The 20,023-nt window shown below is 52.7% G+C and overlaps 6 protein-coding genes across 6 annotated transcripts; 2 read left to right on the top strand and 4 right to left on the bottom strand.

Annotated features, from left to right (window-relative positions):
• Positions 1–243: 243 nt before the first annotated feature.
• BGZ61DRAFT_347620 (major facilitator superfamily transporter) lies at positions 244–2,011 on the bottom strand (the record flags this gene model as incomplete). The annotated part of the gene is made up of 3 exons (XM_046239993.1): positions 244–1,417; positions 1,480–1,653; positions 1,710–2,011. 3 exons carry the CDS (start codon positions 2,009–2,011, stop codon positions 244–246), a joined length of 1,650 nt encoding a protein of 549 aa, XP_046106470.1.
• A 1,955-nt stretch (positions 2,012–3,966) lies between these two features.
• Positions 3,967–5,803, bottom strand: BGZ61DRAFT_347531 (RadH flavin-dependent halogenase; the record flags this gene model as incomplete). The annotated part of the gene is made up of 6 exons (XM_046239987.1): positions 3,967–4,274; positions 4,325–4,867; positions 4,933–5,358; positions 5,417–5,456; positions 5,523–5,619; positions 5,679–5,803. The coding sequence occupies 6 exons, from the start codon at positions 5,801–5,803 to the stop codon at positions 3,967–3,969; spliced, it is 1,539 nt and encodes a 512-aa protein (XP_046106471.1).
• A 1,084-nt stretch (positions 5,804–6,887) lies between these two features.
• On the top strand, positions 6,888–13,232 carry BGZ61DRAFT_475589 (beta-ketoacyl synthase domain-containing protein; the record flags this gene model as incomplete). The annotated part of the gene is made up of 1 exon (XM_046248715.1): positions 6,888–13,232. The coding sequence occupies one exon, from the start codon at positions 6,888–6,890 to the stop codon at positions 13,230–13,232; it is 6,345 nt and encodes a 2,114-aa protein (XP_046106472.1).
• A 25-nt stretch (positions 13,233–13,257) lies between these two features.
• On the bottom strand, positions 13,258–14,731 carry BGZ61DRAFT_347226 (uncharacterized protein; the record flags this gene model as incomplete). The annotated part of the gene is made up of 2 exons (XM_046239951.1): positions 13,258–14,042; positions 14,068–14,731. The coding sequence occupies 2 exons, from the start codon at positions 14,729–14,731 to the stop codon at positions 13,258–13,260; spliced, it is 1,449 nt and encodes a 482-aa protein (XP_046106473.1).
• Positions 14,732–15,236: 505 nt separating this feature from the next.
• On the bottom strand, positions 15,237–17,332 carry BGZ61DRAFT_586444 (P-loop containing nucleoside triphosphate hydrolase protein; the record flags this gene model as incomplete). The annotated part of the gene is made up of 4 exons (XM_046256447.1): positions 17,137–17,332; positions 16,170–17,087; positions 15,938–16,073; positions 15,237–15,876 (listed from the first exon to the last, which is right to left on the bottom strand). The coding sequence occupies exons 1-4, from the start codon at positions 17,204–17,206 to the stop codon at positions 15,237–15,239; spliced, it is 1,764 nt and encodes a 587-aa protein (XP_046106474.1). The 5' UTR covers positions 17,207–17,332.
• A 1,461-nt stretch (positions 17,333–18,793) lies between these two features.
• On the top strand, positions 18,794–19,339 carry BGZ61DRAFT_475591 (uncharacterized protein; the record flags this gene model as incomplete). Its single annotated transcript, XM_046248716.1, has 1 exon — positions 18,794–19,339. The coding sequence occupies one exon, from the start codon at positions 18,794–18,796 to the stop codon at positions 19,337–19,339; it is 546 nt and encodes a 181-aa protein (XP_046106475.1).
• Between the last annotated feature and the right edge of the window lie 684 nt (positions 19,340–20,023).

Genomic DNA, 20,023 nt, shown 5'->3' on the forward strand with positions numbered 1-20,023 from the left:
ACGCAGATCATTCCTTCTATCTAGATCAATATTGTCAAATAGAACTAGCGACTGCGTACCCTGTATTTGAAATCGTTGCTTGGGCTTTATAATGAATGATGCATGACTAGCTGTGTTATAACGAGTTCCCTTTTGTGTTACCATGGACGTTGATGTCCCCATCACGATTCTCCTGACCCCATACGCTCGTTTCCGCGTCTACACGCTTAGTTCCATCCCTGGTTCCCGCATATTATGTGTGCCTCACAGTTTGACTTGAAATTTGGGACTCGTTCGCAAGTACTCGCCGTACTTGATGAAGAGTGGTGGAATCGGCCACATGCCTAGCGCAACGAAGCCGAGCAGACTATTACCCCAGCCGAGACCGAGGCTATTAAAAAGCTGCAGGGCAAACAATGGGAACGTAGCACCAAAAACAGAGCGCAAGACGGTCGATGCGCCAAGAGCCGAAGCTGCGTAGATGGTATATGCATCCACAAGGTACAGGTTGACGTTGATGTTGATAATGCATACACCTGCACCGACAACGAGCGTCCCCAGGAGAGGCACGGCCCACTGGATATGCTTTTGCGCTGTCCATCCGTATATAAAGAGTCCAGAGGGAATCAGAATGCCACCCAGCATCATTATAGGGAGCCGATATTCAGGCTTCGGTTTACCGTTGTTGTGTTTCTCGGCCAGATTCCTCAGAATTCTGTCTCCCGTCGCCTGCTGGACCACGAGGCCAAGCATCATGCCGATGCCGAGAGCGATGTATACCAAGCCAGTAGTGCCCTGGCCGAAGCCATAGTGATCCTGGAAGACGAAACTGAAGGTGCTGAACATGAAGTAAATCATAGCGTAGATGAAGGCGGCATATACGCTAAGCAGGAGGCAGACTGGAGAGAAGATCAAGAGCTTTGAAGGACGCAAAATAGACCGGAGGAATAGCTGCCTCGGAGCGATGTTCGAGTCGAGCTTGGAGCGCAGCTGCGTGTTGCCGGTCTCCTTCTGGAGGCGTCTCGTCTTCCTCTTCAAAAGCGTCGGCGGGTGTGTTTCACGGAGAACGGCGAAGCCCATGATTGTTATTACACCGGCAGTTATCGTGAGGACCCAAAAGATCCAACGCCAGCCTTCAGCTTGGGCAAGGAAGCCTCCAGCAATTGGACCGATCGAAGGGCCCATAAGTGGTCCCAGGCTCCAAATGGACATGGCCGTTCCACGCTGTTGGATGGTCGTGAGATCGACAATACTGCCACCGCCAATTGTGATGGGACCAGCGCCAACCAGTCCTGCGAGGAAGCGAAAGGCAATAAGCATGTCCAAGCTAGTTGAGAGAGCACATCCGACCGTGAATATGATAAAGAGAACGTTTCCGACGTGGTAGATCATCACTCTTCCGTAAAGCTCGCTCATCGGTGCTAACGCAAGGGGTCCTCTGGTGCATTAGGAGCGACAGTTAGCAAACATTGCCATATTCCCCATGAACTTGTAACGTACACGGCCAAACCAAGGATGTACACAGACACCACAAAAGTAGCCAGGGACTCGCTATGTGTGTTGAAGTCCTCGAGGAGTTGGGGCACGCCAGGCGCAAACATGGTGGAAGCGAGCGGGACGTTGAATGTGATGATGGCGAGGACGACGATATTTCCCCATTTTTTCAACGGCGACCTGGCGAAAAAGATGTCAACAATGTGCTCCCAGATCCTCATCTCTTTAATACATACCAATTCTGAGGATTGGCTGGGTCGTCAGGCCCGTCCCAGTCGACGATGTTCGCGTCGGGCTCATCCGCGGTCTGAACGCCATTGGCTAGAGGAGCAGGGGTGACTTTGCCGGTACTACCTGTGTCCTCGTGGTGATCTGATGCCAAAGGACGTCGGTTGTTGATGCCTTTTGGGGCTCCTGGGTCGCTTTCCAGGTGCGCTTGATCGTTCTCCTGTCCATGGTGTTGGTGTTCCTCAAGCTCGTAGGTGTCGGATTTCCGCGATCTTGGGTCGGGGCTCTGCGATTCTTGCGTTGTTGCCATCTTTGACCAACTTCTCCCCTGTTGCAAGACGCGTAACGGAGGAAAGCTCTCACTGGTCGATGGCAATCGTTGTTGCTTGAACACTTGGCGTACCAGGCTGGTTGACTAAGCCTGCAGCTGAGACCTGATCCGTAAGACTTGATCCGTAAGCATCTTCCACATGTCAGTTGGCATCCTGTGATTTGACTCAGCAAGGTGTGAGGTGTGTCGGCCGCAATAAACGCCTGACAGAATTCCTGCCGAGTCAAGTCTCTGAGACAATCTGTGGCGTGCTCGCCTGATGTTACCGCAAGCTGATCGGCTCCGGCCCGTGTGAGCCGTCTGCAGGAATCACACCTTCGCGATAAGCGTGGTGTGGTGTTAACAACGCATCCCTACCATGCACCCACTTCGAAATTTGCCAATTTGCCGACTAAGTTAGCACTGTGGAAATTGCTCCCTTAATGTAAGGATCTGCAGTAAGCTGACTGCAGACGGGCCGGGCCGCTCTTAGAGCGATTCCCATCCCTCGTAATCATCTTGGCGTGATTTGCCAGAACAGGTGTTGCTGTAACAATCCATCCTTGCGATCTTGCGGAGTTCTCATGTGTGATGTCTGCAGCTGCGTCTGGAATCGGCCGGGGAGGGCGTGGAGGCAATTCTTGATGCGCCAATAGCGACTGGGCGATATGAACGTGCGGACATAGTATTCAATGTCGAGATTATGCGCACTTTGGCCCTCGACTAATCCAGGCCAGGCCGAAGATAATGTGAACGATGAATTCCCATGTGACGCAACGTGTTCCCAGACTGTTGCGAATTCACCGTATTTAGTATCAACATGCAATTATTGAAGCTCTCGTTAGCGCTACATCTCGTGATTAACTTGCCGCCATTGTTCGCCCACGTATGTATGTGTCTGTGTGTGTGTTTTCCGTCACGTAGCCGCAAGGCCACTTAGGTCTCATGAGGGAGCACAGGGCATGCTGAGGTAGGCTACTACCTGAGCGTAGACTTAATTCTCATATCCTAATCCGGTATCATGAAGGTTATTATCTTCAATTCTTCAGTCTGTTTCATTTAGTCCTTCAGATTTTGCTTGCACTGCCCTCCCAAGTGTACTGGGCATTGCGTCACGGCCACGGCTGTAAATACCAATGGGTACCCACGGGCGGGTTACCCGTGCAAGTTCTAGTGATTAAAGCCTATCACAACCGAGCAGATAAAGAATAAAATACATAGAATGAAAATAAAATAACATTTCAGCCGATATTTTCTAGATATCTTACGAGACATTCATTCCGAAATTTTGTTTTATTTTATATAATTTGAAATATAATTTTCAATTTTTATAAAATCCCACCTACCCTATAGTATATTAGTGGAAATAGGTTACCCAAAGGGGCTAAAAGAGGTCATCACCGTCAGGATACGAAAGGAATAGCTTGACTTAGTTGAATTGACTGAAATAAGTGAGGTTAGGAAGGAAAGCCCTAAAGGCTGCCTTCGAGGACCCTTGTGGTCACAGTGTAATCCCACAGTGTGTGGGATGACAGCACTGTGCCACAGGCCAAAGTGGACCCTGTCCTTCACAATATTCTATTTTTAGCTACCCACGGGTACCGCTGGGGAAAAATTAGCGCTTCTGGGTACCCGTAGGCGCCCATGAGTAGGGAACCAATTTTACGCCCTACGAGAGACCGTGTGTCGCTGGCTCGGGCCGGGATGTCAAGGCTCGAGAGCGCCAACAGCACCGCACTGGCTGCTATCGTTGCCTATGAAGGGTTGGCAAGAACTGGATTTTACAGGATAGAGTTGATTGTTTGCCCACTCAATAAAATTGACATTCGTTTATGGTAGGTGGGGAAAGAGAAAATGACTTCAAGAGCCGGGGTTGTGTCTGTCTATTGTGGTTGTCTCAAGCTTTTAAACACAACAATACCTGCGACTACCTGGTCGTTCGCAATATCCATGATTTAAACCCTGTTAAGGCCCAGATTGCCGCGCTCCAGGCGAGGCACCAGACCATCAATGACCGTACCCTCAAACTTGGTCGTGTCAGCGCTGGGCGCCGCTTGTTCAAGGATTTTGAAGCCGGTCAGGACACCCTCGTCAGGCATGGTCATCTCTGGCTGGAGCTTGCCATCACCGTTGGACTGGGCGGTATCATTATCATCCGTAGTAGGGAATGAGTTGAGCGCTTCGACAGCAAAGTCAATCGTCTTGGAGATGTCATCTGCCGAGAAGGGCTTGGTGATATTGGAGGAGCCAGAGCCCTGGATGACTAGATTACGGTTAGCTATGCGCACAAAGAATCCCCTTGAGGGGACGTACCTGGCTTGAGGAAGTTGAAGGCCTGGTCGAACCCAGCTTCGTCAATGTCACTCAAGACGGGGTTCTCCTGCATTCGTATCTGCTTCAGAGCAGCCAACACAACCAGCAAAAACAGATTGTAGCCCTCGTCTACCTTTTTGGCGTGAAACTTAGAAGCCTGATACTCGCTGCAGTCGCCGTTGATGGATGCCTTGATGGTCACTGCGGCCGCAAGTGCGCCAGTCAGCGCCAAATGTGCCCCGGACGAGAAGAACGGGTCAATAAAGCAGCCAGCATCACCTACGATGCGAAAGTTGGGTCCAGCGTACGCAGTAGCCGAGTACGAGTAGTCGGTAGCTTGCTTGATGTCGGTAACGAGCTCGGCAGGCTCAAGTAGTGACTGGATCGTGGGGCAGAGCTTGATGCACTCATTCATCATCTGTGAGTTGGTAGCGCCCTCACCAAGGCTCTTCTTCCTCTCCTCAAATATATCCTTGCGCAGGACAGCGCCCACTGAAACCGTGTCGTTATGCAGTGGAATCGTCCAGACCCAGCCGGTACCGTCTGTTCGGCGCAAGTTAGACCCTCCCCAGGAACCTCGAAGCAGGCCTAACGAAAGGGAGACTCACCTCGCATGCCCTCAAAGTAGGGCTGGTTCTCTCTCTTGGTGCCCTCAGCCCAGTGAGTCCAGCCCTTGTAGTAGCCCCAGATGGCGAGGTTCTTCAAGCCAGCGTTGAACTTGCGATTCTTGAGGTACTTGGTGGAGGTGATACCGGCTCGGCCGGTAGCGTCCACCAGATACTTGAACTTGATTGTGCCAGAGCTACCATCCTTGCCAGACCACTGGGCAGAAACCGGACGCCCGGGGTTGGCGACCTTTTCGCCCACGGGAAACTCACCCTCAAAGTCCTCGAAATTTACCGAATTGACCTTGATGCCGTTGAATGTCCTGGCACCGCTCTCTCCTGCGTGATTGAACATGAGCTCGTCCGCCTCGGATCGAATCACATTCCACGAATAGCCCTTCGGGCCGTGCACAGAGACAAAGTCGGTGTCTGTGCTAAAGTCAGCATACAGGGCTCAGTTTCACGGAATCGATTCTTCATGGCTTACATCCTTCACGCTTGGCCGTAAGCTTGAACGCGGCTCCGAGCTAATGATACGATCAAAAATCTGCACTTTGAGTTCCTTTTGCATGCGTCTTGACCGGTATCCTTACCTTCTTCTGGAAGCCATGCTTGTCAAAGGTGTCATCAAGATCAATGAAACGCAGCAAAGGCCTAATGGACGGGAGCATACTCTCGCCGATGTGATAACTACTGTTGTAAGCATGCAAGCCATGTGATGTTTTATCTCAGTGGGAGAGAGGATGTACCGAGGGTGCTTATCCGCCTCGAGCAGAACAACATCAACACCATCCCTCGCCAGAGCTGCGGCGGTATACGACCCACCTGGGCCACCTCCAGCAACCAGGACTGTGCAAGATTCGGGGACTGACATTGTGGTGGAACTGATAAGGGATTGGTACGATAGAGACTTTAACTAGAGTTAGACAGCTCATAGGTATCAGCAACGAACAGTACGCAGTGTGCAATATAACAAGTGAGCAGAAACACGCCTATCTGCGTGAGTATGCTCAGTGGTTTGATCTCCCGACGAGGTGGAACGACTTTAGGATTTACTCGGACTGTTTCGGCTACTGCTTGCAAACGACAGTCCGCAGGAATGGCCTTATCGCAGTAAGCGGCGCCCTACGCTCGAGTCAGCATTTCTGGAAGTAACGCATTGCCTCCCCTCTGAGTAGTCTTCCCTATACCTAGTCGGCGATTATCGAATCGTGGAGGTGGGGAAGTTCGGCATTGGGGTGGGATTGAGAAATTCCCGGCCACGCCCCGGGCCAAGTAAGCTGACTGCGTATGCGAGTTGCGAACGCGTCTCGATGCTGACATTACATCTCCACGGCCGTCAGCAACTCAAAATGCTTACAGATTACGGCTATACGCCTATGCATTCGAACGGTTGATCGACAGACCTGGAACGTCAACTAGCCATCGACGATCCCAGCATTGCTTACGCGGCTTTTCGCCCGGTGGCATTACGGTTGCGATTGTCAGCCCAACACGCGACAGGGGTGCTGGATGGATGAAATCGCCATGGGTTGTGATCCCGTGGTTTGAGGGTCATCGTTCCTATTAGCGGTCTCTGGGGAGAAGGTTGGCCAACTGGCTCGATCTGGAGCGTGATTCCTATTAAGAGAACATGCTCTGAATGTGAAGCGCCTACTGCTGAGGGGATTTGTAACTATTCCTGTTTTCGTCAGTCTCTAAACTACCGCCATCTCTAGACATCTCAGTTCAACCGTCCCTGCGCCTCGACGAGATGGTTTCGTGGTGAGAGAAGATTGCCCATCCGAATTCCATTCTAGCAGTAAAGACCCAGTGCTGGTTACTAGTCGACTCTGGCTTTTCTGCCCGGTCCTTGCTTGCATTCATTTTTTTCCATCCCCTGCGAGACAGAAACCCAAAATCAACATTCCATTTCACATTCATATGATATATCGTGTTTGAGGACGCCTTCAACGAAAATGTCGAGAGCAGCGCAACAAACGAAATCGGTCCTCCTCTTTGGGGACCAGACAGACTCATGGGGCGAGGGTCTTGACCAAGTCTACAAGCAGGCCGGCTCAATGCCATGGCTGCAGTTATTCCTGGACGAGTTGACCAGGGTAGTGAACGAGGAGACAAGAGCAGTAAGGCTTGATCCCGTGTTGCAAGAGAGCCTTGGTACTTTCTCGAGCCTATACGAGCTTGGTGAACGGTATCGGCACACGACAGACGAGCTGGGCATGGCACATTGCCTGCTCCTGCACACGGTCCGAGCCAGTAATCTCTTGCAGTGGGTGACACGAGACGCGAGCATTCTCGTGAATAGTGGACAAACGGAATGGCTCGGCATTTCAGGTGGCCTAATAAGTATGTCTGCATGGGCCATCTCTGCAGATTTCGACAACCTCCGCGCCGCCCTGCTCGAGATAGCCCGGCTCTTGGTGCGGCTGTGCAAGTTCACTTCTGTCAAGTCCAGGTCGGTAGAGGACCGTCCTGGTATCTGGGGCTGGGCTGTCGTTGGTGTTTCGCTAGAGGACCTCAGCAAGACATTGGAGCAATTCCAGCAAAGCGTCGGTATCCCACCCTTGAAGAGAGCAAAGCCTGGTGTCACCGGAGCCGGCTGGAGCACCATCATTGGGCCGCCCTCGGTTCTGGAGCAGTTTGTTAAGCAATGTCCCGCCATGAAGCGGGTCGCAAGCAACCCGCTCAAGATTCATGCTCTCCAACACACCATCGACCTCGCCCAAGCAGACATCGACTTCATTGTCGGCAACAACAGACAGCTCCTGGACAGACCGATCTGCGCCACAGGTCGTAACCTGTGGGGCATGGATGAGCCCGATGCTACGTATGCTAATTGGGGAGACATGCTCGGGGCCATTTGCTCGCAGGTCTTGTCCCGTGGTCTCGACATTACCAAGGCCATTGGCAAGATGAACGCTACCCTTGGTGGCGTCGAGTCGGTCAGGGTCATTGAGATGGGAGCTACCAGCCACACCTCGTACCTAGTTGGTACTCTGGAGAAGACAGTAAAAGTGGTGTCGCTCCAGGATGGAAAGACTCTGCTTCAGGCACAGGATGGACAGCCACCAGCCGCTCCCGCCGGCCGGATCGCCATTGTGGGCGTGTCGGGACGTGGTCCGATGTGTGACAACATTGACGAGTTCTGGAATGTGGTGATGAACAAGACAGACACCTGCACCCAAGTGCCCAAGGACCGCTTCGACATCGACGAGTTCTACTGCACAGAGCACGCTCGTGGAGGGAAGTGCACCATGACCACCAAGTACGGCTGCTTCATGGATAATCCCGGCCATTTCGACTCCCGGTTCTTCCACATATCCCCTCGGGAAGCTATGCTCATGGATCCATGCCACCGGCACTTCTTGATGAGCACCTATGAGGCGCTCGAAATGGCCGGCTATTCAGATGGCAAAACCAAGTCGACAGACCCCAACCGGATCGCCACGTTCTACGGCCAAGTCACTGACGACTGGCACGACCAGTCACATCCGACTCTCGGCTGTGATGCCTACACATTGCCTGGTGTACAGCGAGCGTTTGGTCCAGGCCGCGTCGCTTGGCAGTTCAACTGGGAGGGCCCGACGTACTCGCTCGATTCTGCCTGCGCCTCTGCGACCTCCTCTATCCACCTCGCCTGTATGAGTCTCCAGACTCGAGATATTGACATGGCTGTCGCCGGCGCCAGCAACATTCTCAACTACCCGCACTCGTTCGCTTGTCTCAGCAAATCCGGCGTGCTGTCGGACACAGGTAACTGCAAGACATACCGCGACGATGCCGACGGGTATTGCCGCGCTGACTTTGTTGGATCAGTGGTGCTGAAGCGCCTGGAGGATGCTGAAGCCGACAACGATAAGATCCTCGCCGTGATTGCAGGATCCGGACGAAACCACTCCGGTAACTCGCCATCCATCACCACGTCAGATGCGGGCGCTCAGGAACGCCTGTTCCGCAAGGTCATGCGCAACGCCCACGTCTCTGCCGATGAGATCTCGTACGTGGAGATGCATGGAACAGGCACCCAGGTTGGCGACCCGGCCGAGATGGGCGCCGTGGGCAACCTCCTCAAACACACACGGCGAGCTGACGGACCGATCCCCGTGGGTGGTGTCAAAGCCAACTTCGGCCATGGAGAAGCTGCTGCTGGCATGGCCTCGCTGATGAAGTGTATCAAGATGTTCGAGACGAACGTGATTCCTCCCCAGGCAGGCATGCCGCACGCCCTCAACCCCAAGTTCCCTCCGCTCGCCGACTTGAACGTCGAGATCCCCTCGGAGCCCAAGGAGTTCAAGCGCAAGGGCAACGCGCCCAGACGTATTCTGCTGAATAACTTTGATGCCGCTGGAGGCAATGCCTGTATGCTGCTCGAGGAGTACATGGGTAAGAGTGGTGCGGTTGAGGCCGAAACCACGGCGGATCCACGATCCAGCCATGTCGTTGCCCTCTCTGCTCGAACTCCTGCGGCTCACCTGGAAAACAAGCGTCAACTTCTCGCTTATTTGCGTGCCAACTCAAACGCCAAAATTGAGGACATCGCGTACACCACCACCGCTAGGAGGATGCACCATCCCAACCGATTTGCCTGTACGGCTCCAACCACCAGCGTCCTCATCAACAAGCTGGAGAACGACATCGCCGGCCAAGATTCTCTGTCGGCCACTCCCCCATCACATGTCGCGCCTATTGTCTTTGTCTTCACGGGACAGGGCTCTCACTACGCCGGGATGGGCAGCGAGTTGTACCGGACAAGTCCTGCGTTTCGCGAGTCCGTCGACCTCTGCGTGCGAATCGGAGAGCAGCACGGCTTCCCACCGTTCATCCATCTCATCACCAATAGCGAGATCGACATGGCGTCCAAGACCACGGCCCAGACCCAGCTGGCTGTGCTGACTCTGGAGATTGGCCTTGCTGCTTTCTGGAAGTCGGTTGGCGTGCAGCCGGTCATGGTTATGGGGCATTCGTTGGGCGAGTATGCCGCTCTGTATGTTGCAGGTGTTCTCTCCCTGGCGGACGTCATCTACCTAGTTGGCCAACGAGCTGCGCTTTTGCTTGAACGATGCGAGGCAAACACGTTTGCCATGCTCTCTGTGACCATCTCCGCTACCGAGGCTAAAGACTTCCTCGACTCTCGTCCGCAGTACTCATCCTGCAGCATCTCTTGTATCAACAGCACGACTGCTTCCGTCATTAGCGGCAGCACTGATGAGATCAACAAGCTTCAGTCCGAGTTGACTGCCCGCTCCAAGGCTCTCGCCGTCCCCTATGGCTTCCATTCTTTCCAGGTGGACCCCGTGCTGGCTGACTACAAAACTCTCGCCGAGGGTGTCACGTTTTTGTCGCCCAAGATCCCTGTGGCATCGACGTTGCTTGGATCCATTGTCGACGCCCAGGGCACTTTCAATGGCCAATACCTTGCTCAGCAGACGCGCCGACCCGTGGACTTTGTCGGAGCTCTGAACGCTATCAAGGGGAAGCTCGTCGACCCCATCTGGATCGAGCTGGGACCTAGCAGGGTCTGCACATCCTTTGTCAAGACTACCCTCTCGCCTGCAACGAACAAGGTCATGTCGACACTGGAGGGTTCCAGTGGTGCCACCGCCTGGACATCCATCTCCAAGTGCATGGCAGCAGCATACCTGCTGGGCGTCCACATCGACTGGCTCGCCTTCCACCGGCCGTACGAGAGACACCTGGAGATACTAAAGCTGCCGGCATACGCGTGGGACATGAAGGACTACTGGATCACATTCTCCGAAGCCAGGGACGGCGATCAAACGGCTGTAGCAGCGCCTGCCAGCACGGCTACTAGCCAGCAGATGATCTCAACCCTTGCGCAGTACCTTGTCCAAGAATCGTCGTCTGCTGGAAAGATTTCGGTGACGCTGCGTGCTTCCCTCGCCGAGCCGGGTCTGAGCGCCATCATCGACGGTCACCGAATGGAAAATCTTCCCATCTGCCCCGGAAGTGCGTTTTGCGAGGCTGCCTATGCAGCTGCGGCGTATGTACTCGAGGCCAACGGCAGGAAGGCAGATGCCAACGTCGCCAAGTTGTCGCTACGCAGCCCGCGAATGAACCGCCCCTTGACGAGGAACCTCGTCGGTGCTGATGGCGAGCTATTCACCACGGTGACCATGGAGAAGACTAGCAACGACATTCAGATATCGTGGAAGGCATCGTCGGCGTCCAAAGGTCCCACGTACGATCTTGGAAGTTGCTCGTTGATCGTCTGCCCTGATACCGAGGGTCTGCAGGCTACGTGGGACCGAACCTCATATTTCATCAAGGCTCGGATGGACGACATCATTCGGTCTGCGAAGGAGGGACGGGGCCACAGGTTCCAGCCTGACATCTTCTACGCTCTCTTCGCGCCCACCGTCAAGTATGACTCCGAGTTCAAGTCCCTTAGAGAAGCATTCATCTCCAGCGACTTCTCAGAGGCTGCGGCAGAGATTGTGCTAAAGGATCACCCTGCCAGCACCCGCTTTGTGGCGTCACCATACTGGGGCGAGAGCGTCACCCACCTGGCGGGCTTCGCAGTCAATGCGAACCCGGAGAACTTCAAGACAGCCGCCGGTTCGTGCTTCATCAACAGCGGCTTCGAGAGCTTCGAGCAGACGGTCCCCTTCGAGGCCGGAAAGGCTTACTTGACGTACGTCCGTGTCTCGGAGAAGGACAAGGAGAACAAAGTCTGCGACGTCTTCGTGTTCAACTCCAACAATCAGCTGGTTGCGCAGTGCTCGGGTCTCAACTTTCACATCATCAACAATGCGACGCTGCAGCAAGCTCTTGGCGGCAAGTTAAAGGCTCCCAAGCCTGGCACTCAGAGCCGGAGCATTGCCAAGGCGAGCCCACCAAAGGTCGCGGAGAAGGAGGCGACACCGGCTCTGAAGAAGGCCGCAAAGCCGCAGGAGAAGATCCAGCCCCGTGAGACTCCTACTCCCTCTTCTGGGGTGTTCAATATCATCCTCCAGACCATCGTCGCCGAGACGGGTGTCGATTTGGCGGAGCTGACCAACGACACCGCCTTGGCTGACATTGGCATCGACTCCATCATGTCTATCGAGATCGCCTCCAAGGTTTCTGAAGCCTCAGGTCTCGAGCTAGCGCCGTCGTTCCTGATCGAGAATGCTACCATCGGTGAGCTGCAACGTGAATTCGCCTTGACGCCGGCCTCGTCGCCCAGCCCCGAGTCGGACGCCGCGTTGGAGGAGAGCAGTTGGGGCAGCATCCCCGAGACATCTCTCAGCTTCCGCGAGGAGTCGGAGTTTGTGGATGTAGAACGCCCATCGGACGACTTCATTGGCACCGCAACCGCCAAAGCCAAGGAGGCACCTGTGAAAGAAGCGCCGCCGCCTGTCGAAGCCCAACTACGCCCTGAGGTCGACGACTCATCTCCGGCGCCCAGCGTGAGGCTCACACTGCTGCAGGGAGCAGGCCGTTCAAAGGGCGCCAAGTCGAAGCCTCCGCCACCCTTCTACATCATCGCCGACGGCACCGGCACCATCGCTACGTACCTTCACCTGCCTGCGTCTATCAAGACCAAGGTGGCCATCTACGGCATTGACTCGCCCTATCTGCACTGCCCAACCCGTTTGACTCCCGATGTGGGCATTCCAGGCGCTGCTAAGCTCATCGTCGAGGCGCTGGTCAAGAAGCAGCCCGAGGGCGTACCTTTCTGGATTGGAGGGTTCTCTGGCGGAGCCATGATGGCGTATGAGGTCTGTCGCCAGCTGTCTTTTGCTGGTCACATCATCGACGGCCTCCTGCTCATCGACATGTGTGCCCCGCGTCTCTCCAACGTGCCCAACGACGATGAGGTCGGTCTGGCCATGTTCGAAGCCATCTCTGGGCAAGACGACAGCGGTGTCTGGCAGGGCACTGAGAATACCCGCCTGCACCTCCAGGCGCTATTCGCTTCCGTCGCCGCCTACAACCCGCCGCCGCTGGACAGGGAAGAGCAATCGCCCGCCAAGCGAACGGCGCTCATCTGGGCGGAAAGGGGGATGATTGACCGTTGCACTCACAGTGCACGCTTCAATCAGCTGCTGAAGGAGCGTGGCATTGCGACTACGGCGTACCCGGGCTTTATGGAAGACCCCAAACTGGGCGCCGTGACATGGGGGCTGCCGCACAAGACGAGTGCCGATCTGGGCCCCAACGGTTGGGACAAGTTTGTAGATGGTGGAAAGCTCATCTGTATGTCCATTGAAGCGGATCACCTCCAGATGCCGACTCCGAGCCATGCACCGTTGCTGGGAGACCAGATGGATAAGGCTTTCGATTTCTTCAAGCAGGGTTAAATGAGATTACCACTAATAAACCAATCTAAGGGCCCTGGGACGGGGCCATCATTCTAGTCTCTGTTGCCCTTCTTTTCTCTTCAGCTTTCCTTCTCACAAGCTGAGTATGGTACGCTCGCTTCCAGAACTTTTTATGGATGTTGTCTCGTATGCTCTCATCCATATATCTGAGTCCTATTGGAAAGAATATTTGAACCATAGCAAGACCCGCTGTAGGAACCCATTTCTCCAGCTCCATCAACGCGCCATGCACTCCAACAGCGTGTATGATGCCATTCTTCTTTGGTATCGCATCCAGCCAATCGGGGGCACCGTCTTCCTTGGACATCGAATCTGTCCATTTCGGTGCCGTTGGTCTAAAGAAGCCTTCCGCCATGGCCTCTTCCGATTTGGATGATGATGAGATGACGTTGACGAGCTCGTCTAGGTCCCCTTTCATGTCCACGGAAGCATCACTGTCATCCTTGTAGTATTCGCGTACTCCAATTATGGTCGGGGCTCGCTCGAACTTGGTATAATGGAAGTTCGAAGCGCCAGGGCTTCGAGGGGTGCCAGCCGCAAACGCGTTTTGCACCATCCCTATGGCCCCTATCCCCACGAGGAACCACGAGTGCTCTTGGAGACCCGAAACGGTTACAAGAAGACAACACCATAGGGCCGTAAGCGCGGAAGTGACCCAACGAGTTTCTCGACGCGGGTTGACTGTGCCGGTTGCGAGAGCTTCCAGATCCCAGGAGTCTTGCGCGCCAATGAAGACCATGATGTGAAGGCCGCCGTTTCCACTGGTAAGAAATGTGACCTTGTCACGTCCTTGGTTAATTTGTTAACGTCACACTTATAAACAGATTGAATGGTGCTCTGTGGTGCATACCTAACGGTCTCGCGGCCCATTTTTCTTCGATCCACTGCGGCATTGCGCAAGTTATGGCAGCAAGCAGATTTCCACCAAGAGTAACAAACATGACGCCCCAGTCACCGTATAAAACCCAAGGTACAACAGAGATTAGCAGTTGCAAGAGAACAACGCTCCACCCAAGCCACCATACAAAGTCACAAGTCGGACGAGACGCAGGGCCGGGACCAAGCTTGAATATGTCAATCCTGATAGACTCAGCCCGGCCACCCTCTTCCTTCGGTCTGGGGTCAACCTCATGATTCGACTGGTAGTCTCGGAAGAGTCGGCCTAGTGCCCAAGAGCTGACTTGTTTGGCGAATGCGTTGGAACAATTGACGACCATTACTCGAGAGTTATTGTCCGGCATCAGTTTCATCTCGCCGACGGCGGAGAGGAGAATTGAAAACCCAAATGCTACCCACCCAAATGAGAATGCTACAGGCGCAGTAGATACGCCTGAAGACTTTGAAGACTGCCCCGGTAACCGCAGCTTGTATCCAATCAATTGGGCGATGGTTTTCTGCACCGTATCGCCCCCAATCAAGAGGATACGTTGATTTGATGCACATTGTTGATGAATGGTCCGAAGCTTTGTAATATTCATAACATTCTGCGAACATAGTTTCTGAAGATCGGAGATATCCGGAAAGAAGATGAATTTTGGCAATGTCGAATTTCAGTTCCCATTCTGCGGGACACATATCGATTTCGGGAAACGGCCGCTGTCCAAGGATGGCTTCTGCATGCGGTAGAATTGCTTTGCTCTGGAGAAAGGAATCGGATAGTGTGAAACGATATGTCCCATGGGCTCTCAAGTTTGTGAGTACAACAGAAATCGCGAGCTCGTGTAGACGTCGGCGATCGTTCATGTCTCCACTTGCATGATGAAGAGCAAATAGAGCCGTAAGACGATGAAGACAATATCCTTCAGTGTCCTGATATTTCCTGGAGATCAAACTGTGACGGAGCAGGACTCCTAACGCCTCGCGAAAGGCATGCTCATCTGCCACACCGAAAATTTCTCTTCCGCCGCTCAATAAGGTGTCAGGAATCCACCCAACACTGAGAAAAGACATGACGCGAAGCATATCCCATGACTTTTCGTTTTCCTAACAAATCTTTTCGAATGAGGCGTTCAAAATTTGTTCGAGGTGCTGCTGTGGAAGAGTATTTGAAATCCTCGTGGTTGGCGGACCGTTGCTGATTACAGTCACCGCAGAGGGTCCATACCGGATCTTCTTGAGGAGTGTATTAGCGGAGACTTGAGTATTTGAAATGTAGCCTGCAGCATGAATGATAGCGAGAGGCAGGTAGTCAAGTAGCTTGAGCAATTCTCGATCTGGGCCTCCTGCAACACTCGGCACCAATCGCCCGAACAACTCCTCAGCTTCGGGTTCTGACATTCCGTCAATCTCAACTATTTTGCCGAGACGTATGACTGGGCTGTTTTCGATGCGTTTGTCCCGGGAAGTGATGAGTATGATACCCCGGTGCATCGGGATGACATCTGGTGGTAGAGATTTCCATTCGTCAAGATTGTCGATGATCATTCTCCAATTTCCCGACTCCTCAGAATCCAACCAGTCCGTGAGGCTTCGACAGGCTCGATATTCATCCATTTGGTCCGAGGCAGCGCGAATTGAACAGGCGAGAGTGGAATAAGCATTCATGAAATTGGCCCCGTCGACCCAGAAAACGTGGTAGTCCCCACGCCATTTGTAAGCCAAATCTAGGGCAACCTCTGTCTTCCTGATGACAATGAACTAAGTTAGAATATCTCATCAACCGGACTTTGATTGGAAACACTGACCCGCAGCCACCCATTCCTACAAGTCCAATGCGCAAATTGTGCTCAGGATCTTCACGTTCAAGGAGTTTTTCAATCTTCCTGTGTATGGCAGGGCGATGAACGAAATCTGTGTTTTTCGCGTGCGGCAGTTTGTAGTCTTTGCAACTACCCATTAGCACACAGTGAATAGATGGGTAATAGACTCAGTGGTACTGCGTGCTCGTGTCAAACGAGTGCGTTGCGGACTACATACCAGCAATGTCCCAACCTGCAATATTCTTCTGTTGTCTAATGTAACGCTGGCTGCGAAGACGATTTCTGTCCATACTGTTTTCAAATTTGGTTCTTTCATCATTCGTGATGATTTCGATATTTTCTCGGTTGATTGCGGCTTCCGCTTCTAATCGCCGGCTGAAACTGGAGTACCATTCACTGTATTGCGTGATGTATTCGTGCTGATCATTGTGCTCTGATGAGTAAAGTCGGAGTACGAGTTTGAAGAAAAGCTTGCGCAGCGATTCCTCTCCTCCGGGAGACTTAGGCTGTATCACAAGCTGGGTGCCATGTAGGAAAAACAAATAGTCCATGCGATCATCTGTGAGGGTATCAAATGAGATGGGAATGATGCTAAGCTGTTTTCCAAGGGAACTCCTTATCTTAAGGAAGGCGATCTCGGTCAGCACATGGTGAAATTCGGCATGATTGCTCTGTTTGTCCACGAGGTTCTTCATGCGCAGCGGGAAGTCTGGTGTGCAATCCTCGTGGCAAGCCTCAACGGCACTGATGTATGTAGTAGCAAATTCGCTAGTACAGTATCCCCTAAGGACTTCAGAGCCACATACTATAACTCGGTCTACGGTGGCCATGGCCTTGATGGATATCTGAGGATTTCGGGACGGTAGGAGATAGAGCTGGTTCTCGACTATGTCGTGAACAGCAGTATTCCTTCCCGCCCGAGGCGTGGATGCTAGCACTGGTCTCCTGTCTGAAAAGAGAAGAGCCCCGCTGGATCCAAGCCACTGGATCAGGCGACGGACGTAGTGACTGTTGGCCCGTTCTTTATGTTCATTGTCATGCGCATATACAATGAAGATTGTTGGGCATAACGATGAGCTAAACGTCTCAGTATCGCAAAGCTTGTCTAGGATGCATTTGAATTGCTTATCCCGGGCTAAACCAGTCAGTTATACCATCAGGATGAGTTATATGGAGGCCCCTACCAGCATCTAGCTCAAGTGGTGCCACACTGGGGAGACAGGAGGACCCTGAAGTGCTGTCGTCATTGGCCATTTCCTCCTGAAAAACGGCCTAAATGCGCAATAGTAAAGCAAGAAAAGATATATCGGATGCGCTAGCGAGGTTTGTCAACAGGGAGCATGTGGTTCAGCACCTTGGGCAATGAAGTGATGAGGGAACTTGTGCCTTGAGGAACGGAGCGGGCTGAAAACATAAAATGGCTCACAGGGCTTACTTAATTAATCGGTGCCCGGCGACACCCGACGCAGTTAGATCAGTATTAATTTGCGAGGCCACGACCCCTGCAGAATAGTTTGTTGGTTGGGTTTGTTGGTTGGGAGAAGCACTTAGTGCGGACAGAGCCTGCAACATCGAGAGTCCGGGATACCCTACAGTGCAGGGCAAAAGGAGGTCTAGCAGTCAAGACCAGCAGAGGGAAATCAATAAGAAAGAAACGTCAAGTATCTGATTAAGTGCTTCTGACTAAAATAAGATAGGAAAGATCAATAAGGAAGAGATAAGAGCTGTTGCGACAGCTGGTCAAAGGGCAAATTAAGCGACCAAGATTGTCTCGAAAAATTCAAATTGAAAAAAGGAAAAAGCATGCCCTTTCTCATAGAGGCTGGGCTTCACCTTTAAGTAGTATCTAGTCAGGCAGGCTGGACCTACTGTCATTAAACTCCCGTGTGTCTGTCAGCACCATCACAACAGTAGTCTAAGTAACTATATAAGAGTTTGCAGAGGCTGACTAGAAATAATGAGTCGGGGTTTTCCGGTCTTTGGGGATAAAGGTCATCTGATCAGACCCTTGCAGCCACTAGGGCTAGGATTGACGGCTTCCTTTAACAGGAAATACCGTACCAGGTAAGGACCAGTGGCCTGACCTATTGGGACCAAAAATTAGGAAGGTCCCGTACAAGACCTGTTATTAAGAATCGCCCCTTTTAGCGTCTTATTCAATTGACAGTCTTTTGGCCCGTTCTTTTGAGACCTCACAGAGATCTATTTGACCAAATGGTATCAGCCGAGAAAGTTATTATTTTTGCTCAGTCAGGCTATATGTCCGGATTTTGATCTTGACCCATTCGGCCTGGTGTTTAACATGTGCTATGGCGCAGTACAGGCCGAAATTTCCACCACGGATGCACTTTTATACCCGTATTGGTAAGAATACGCCTGATGCTCTAGCATCCATCAAGCCGAATCAGTACCTAGGGCTGAAATCAAGCAGTACAGAGGCGCCCTTGTTGATGTTCCCTCAAAGCAAGAACACTGGCAAGTAGATTAACATCCTGGTTGCACTATGGCATTTCTGACTGGATCTCAAGGCACAAGTAGTGATGACACATTGCCTTACTCTGTTTGGAGACTCGAAATTGCTTAAGGACATAGTGTATGTATTGCCGGACCAACACGTAACAGCCTCACCGGTGACTAAACTGCCATGGCGTGCTACAGATCGGTCTAGATACTCAAATATGCATCAAATCAAAAGCCGCGGAGACTGGTGCCAATCTACAGTTGGCTGTGTACCGCAACGCCCAAGGCGTTTTCATGCCAACGATAATCAGTAACGAAGAACCGTGCTCCTGACGTCTCCAGCGGACGTCGGCCCGTACGAGCACTCGCGCAGACCGCTACATGTATGGAGACGAGGTCCGCTTGACATGGTCTTTTTTTGATCAGCCTGGTGGATTCCGGGACTATCTTGGCGATATCTACGGCCGGCGCAACCATCACAGACCCGCCGAGGGAACGCATGATAAACTCTGCTGCAAGGTGCCGTTTCCACGGTTCGAGGGCATGGACAAGGACTGCGTTGGTCTTGTCATGAGTACAGTGCTCACTGCAGACCCCATCATCGAAAGTCTCCCTGTTCGACCGCTCGCTGGTGAGCAGCCCAGTATGAAGCGGAGCTACCAGATGCAGGATTTGAGGTTTCGAATAGATCCGGTCAGTAACAAGGGCCGCGGAGATGCGGATGACTACATGAACATGGTTACGGATGGAAGCTCCCAGCATATCACGATGCAACTGGGCTGGGAAAAGTATAAGATTTCGAGCGACATGCGCATGGCTTTGGAATCAGGGGGCCCTGAAGCAGTTATTGCTCGCAATGCACTAGGACCGCTTGGCTATGCTGCAGGTGGCGTTTCTGGCCTGATTAAGAGAGTTTTAGATGTATAGAGTTCTTGACTTGAAATACACACCAATCTATTGAGAGAGACGGAAGCCTATTGATAGAGGATTTTCTATTATCAATAAGTCCCGAGTCCGGTTATCAGACTGGGGTATTGATGCAGTGCCCGGGCTATATCGCGCCTTTGCCCTCTCCGAGTCCATCCGGCGAATGTGGCTACTGTGCAGGATCGCCACCGGTGTTTATTATTGTTACAAAGGCGAATGGCCATCCACATTTTCGGGCGATGTCTACATCACCACCCGTGCAGCGCTATAGGACGCGCAACCTCACCTGCGCGCTGGAAGGCTCCAGTCCATCAACAAGACCCCTTGTTCATCTATAGTCTAGATAGCCAGTCGTCGGTCACGCGCGGCGTGACCGCCTCGTAGGTTGATGAGTTCGCACGCCATTTGTTCACAATCATATTGGGAATAGATAAGGTTGAGGATTAGGTCGTGCGGACTGAAGATGCCGTGTCGATCATGTATTGGAATACGTAGCGATGGTCAGATGTGATACGCTTGGCAGAACATAACAGCTCATCAGGTTCGAGACCTGCCATGGGCTAAGACTTGGCGGACACAAGAATTGAATCATCCAGAAGCCTGACAATGCCAAGCATCAAATTCCTCCATCGTAGAATTTGAAACTTCCCCCCTGGCTATAACCCATTGATCTCCGCAAGCTTT

The sequence above is a fragment of the Ilyonectria robusta genome, assembly GCF_021365365.1.
Source record: "Ilyonectria robusta strain PMI_751 chromosome Unknown BGZ61scaffold_6, whole genome shotgun sequence".
Lineage (NCBI taxonomy): Eukaryota > Fungi > Ascomycota > Sordariomycetes > Hypocreales > Nectriaceae > Ilyonectria > Ilyonectria robusta.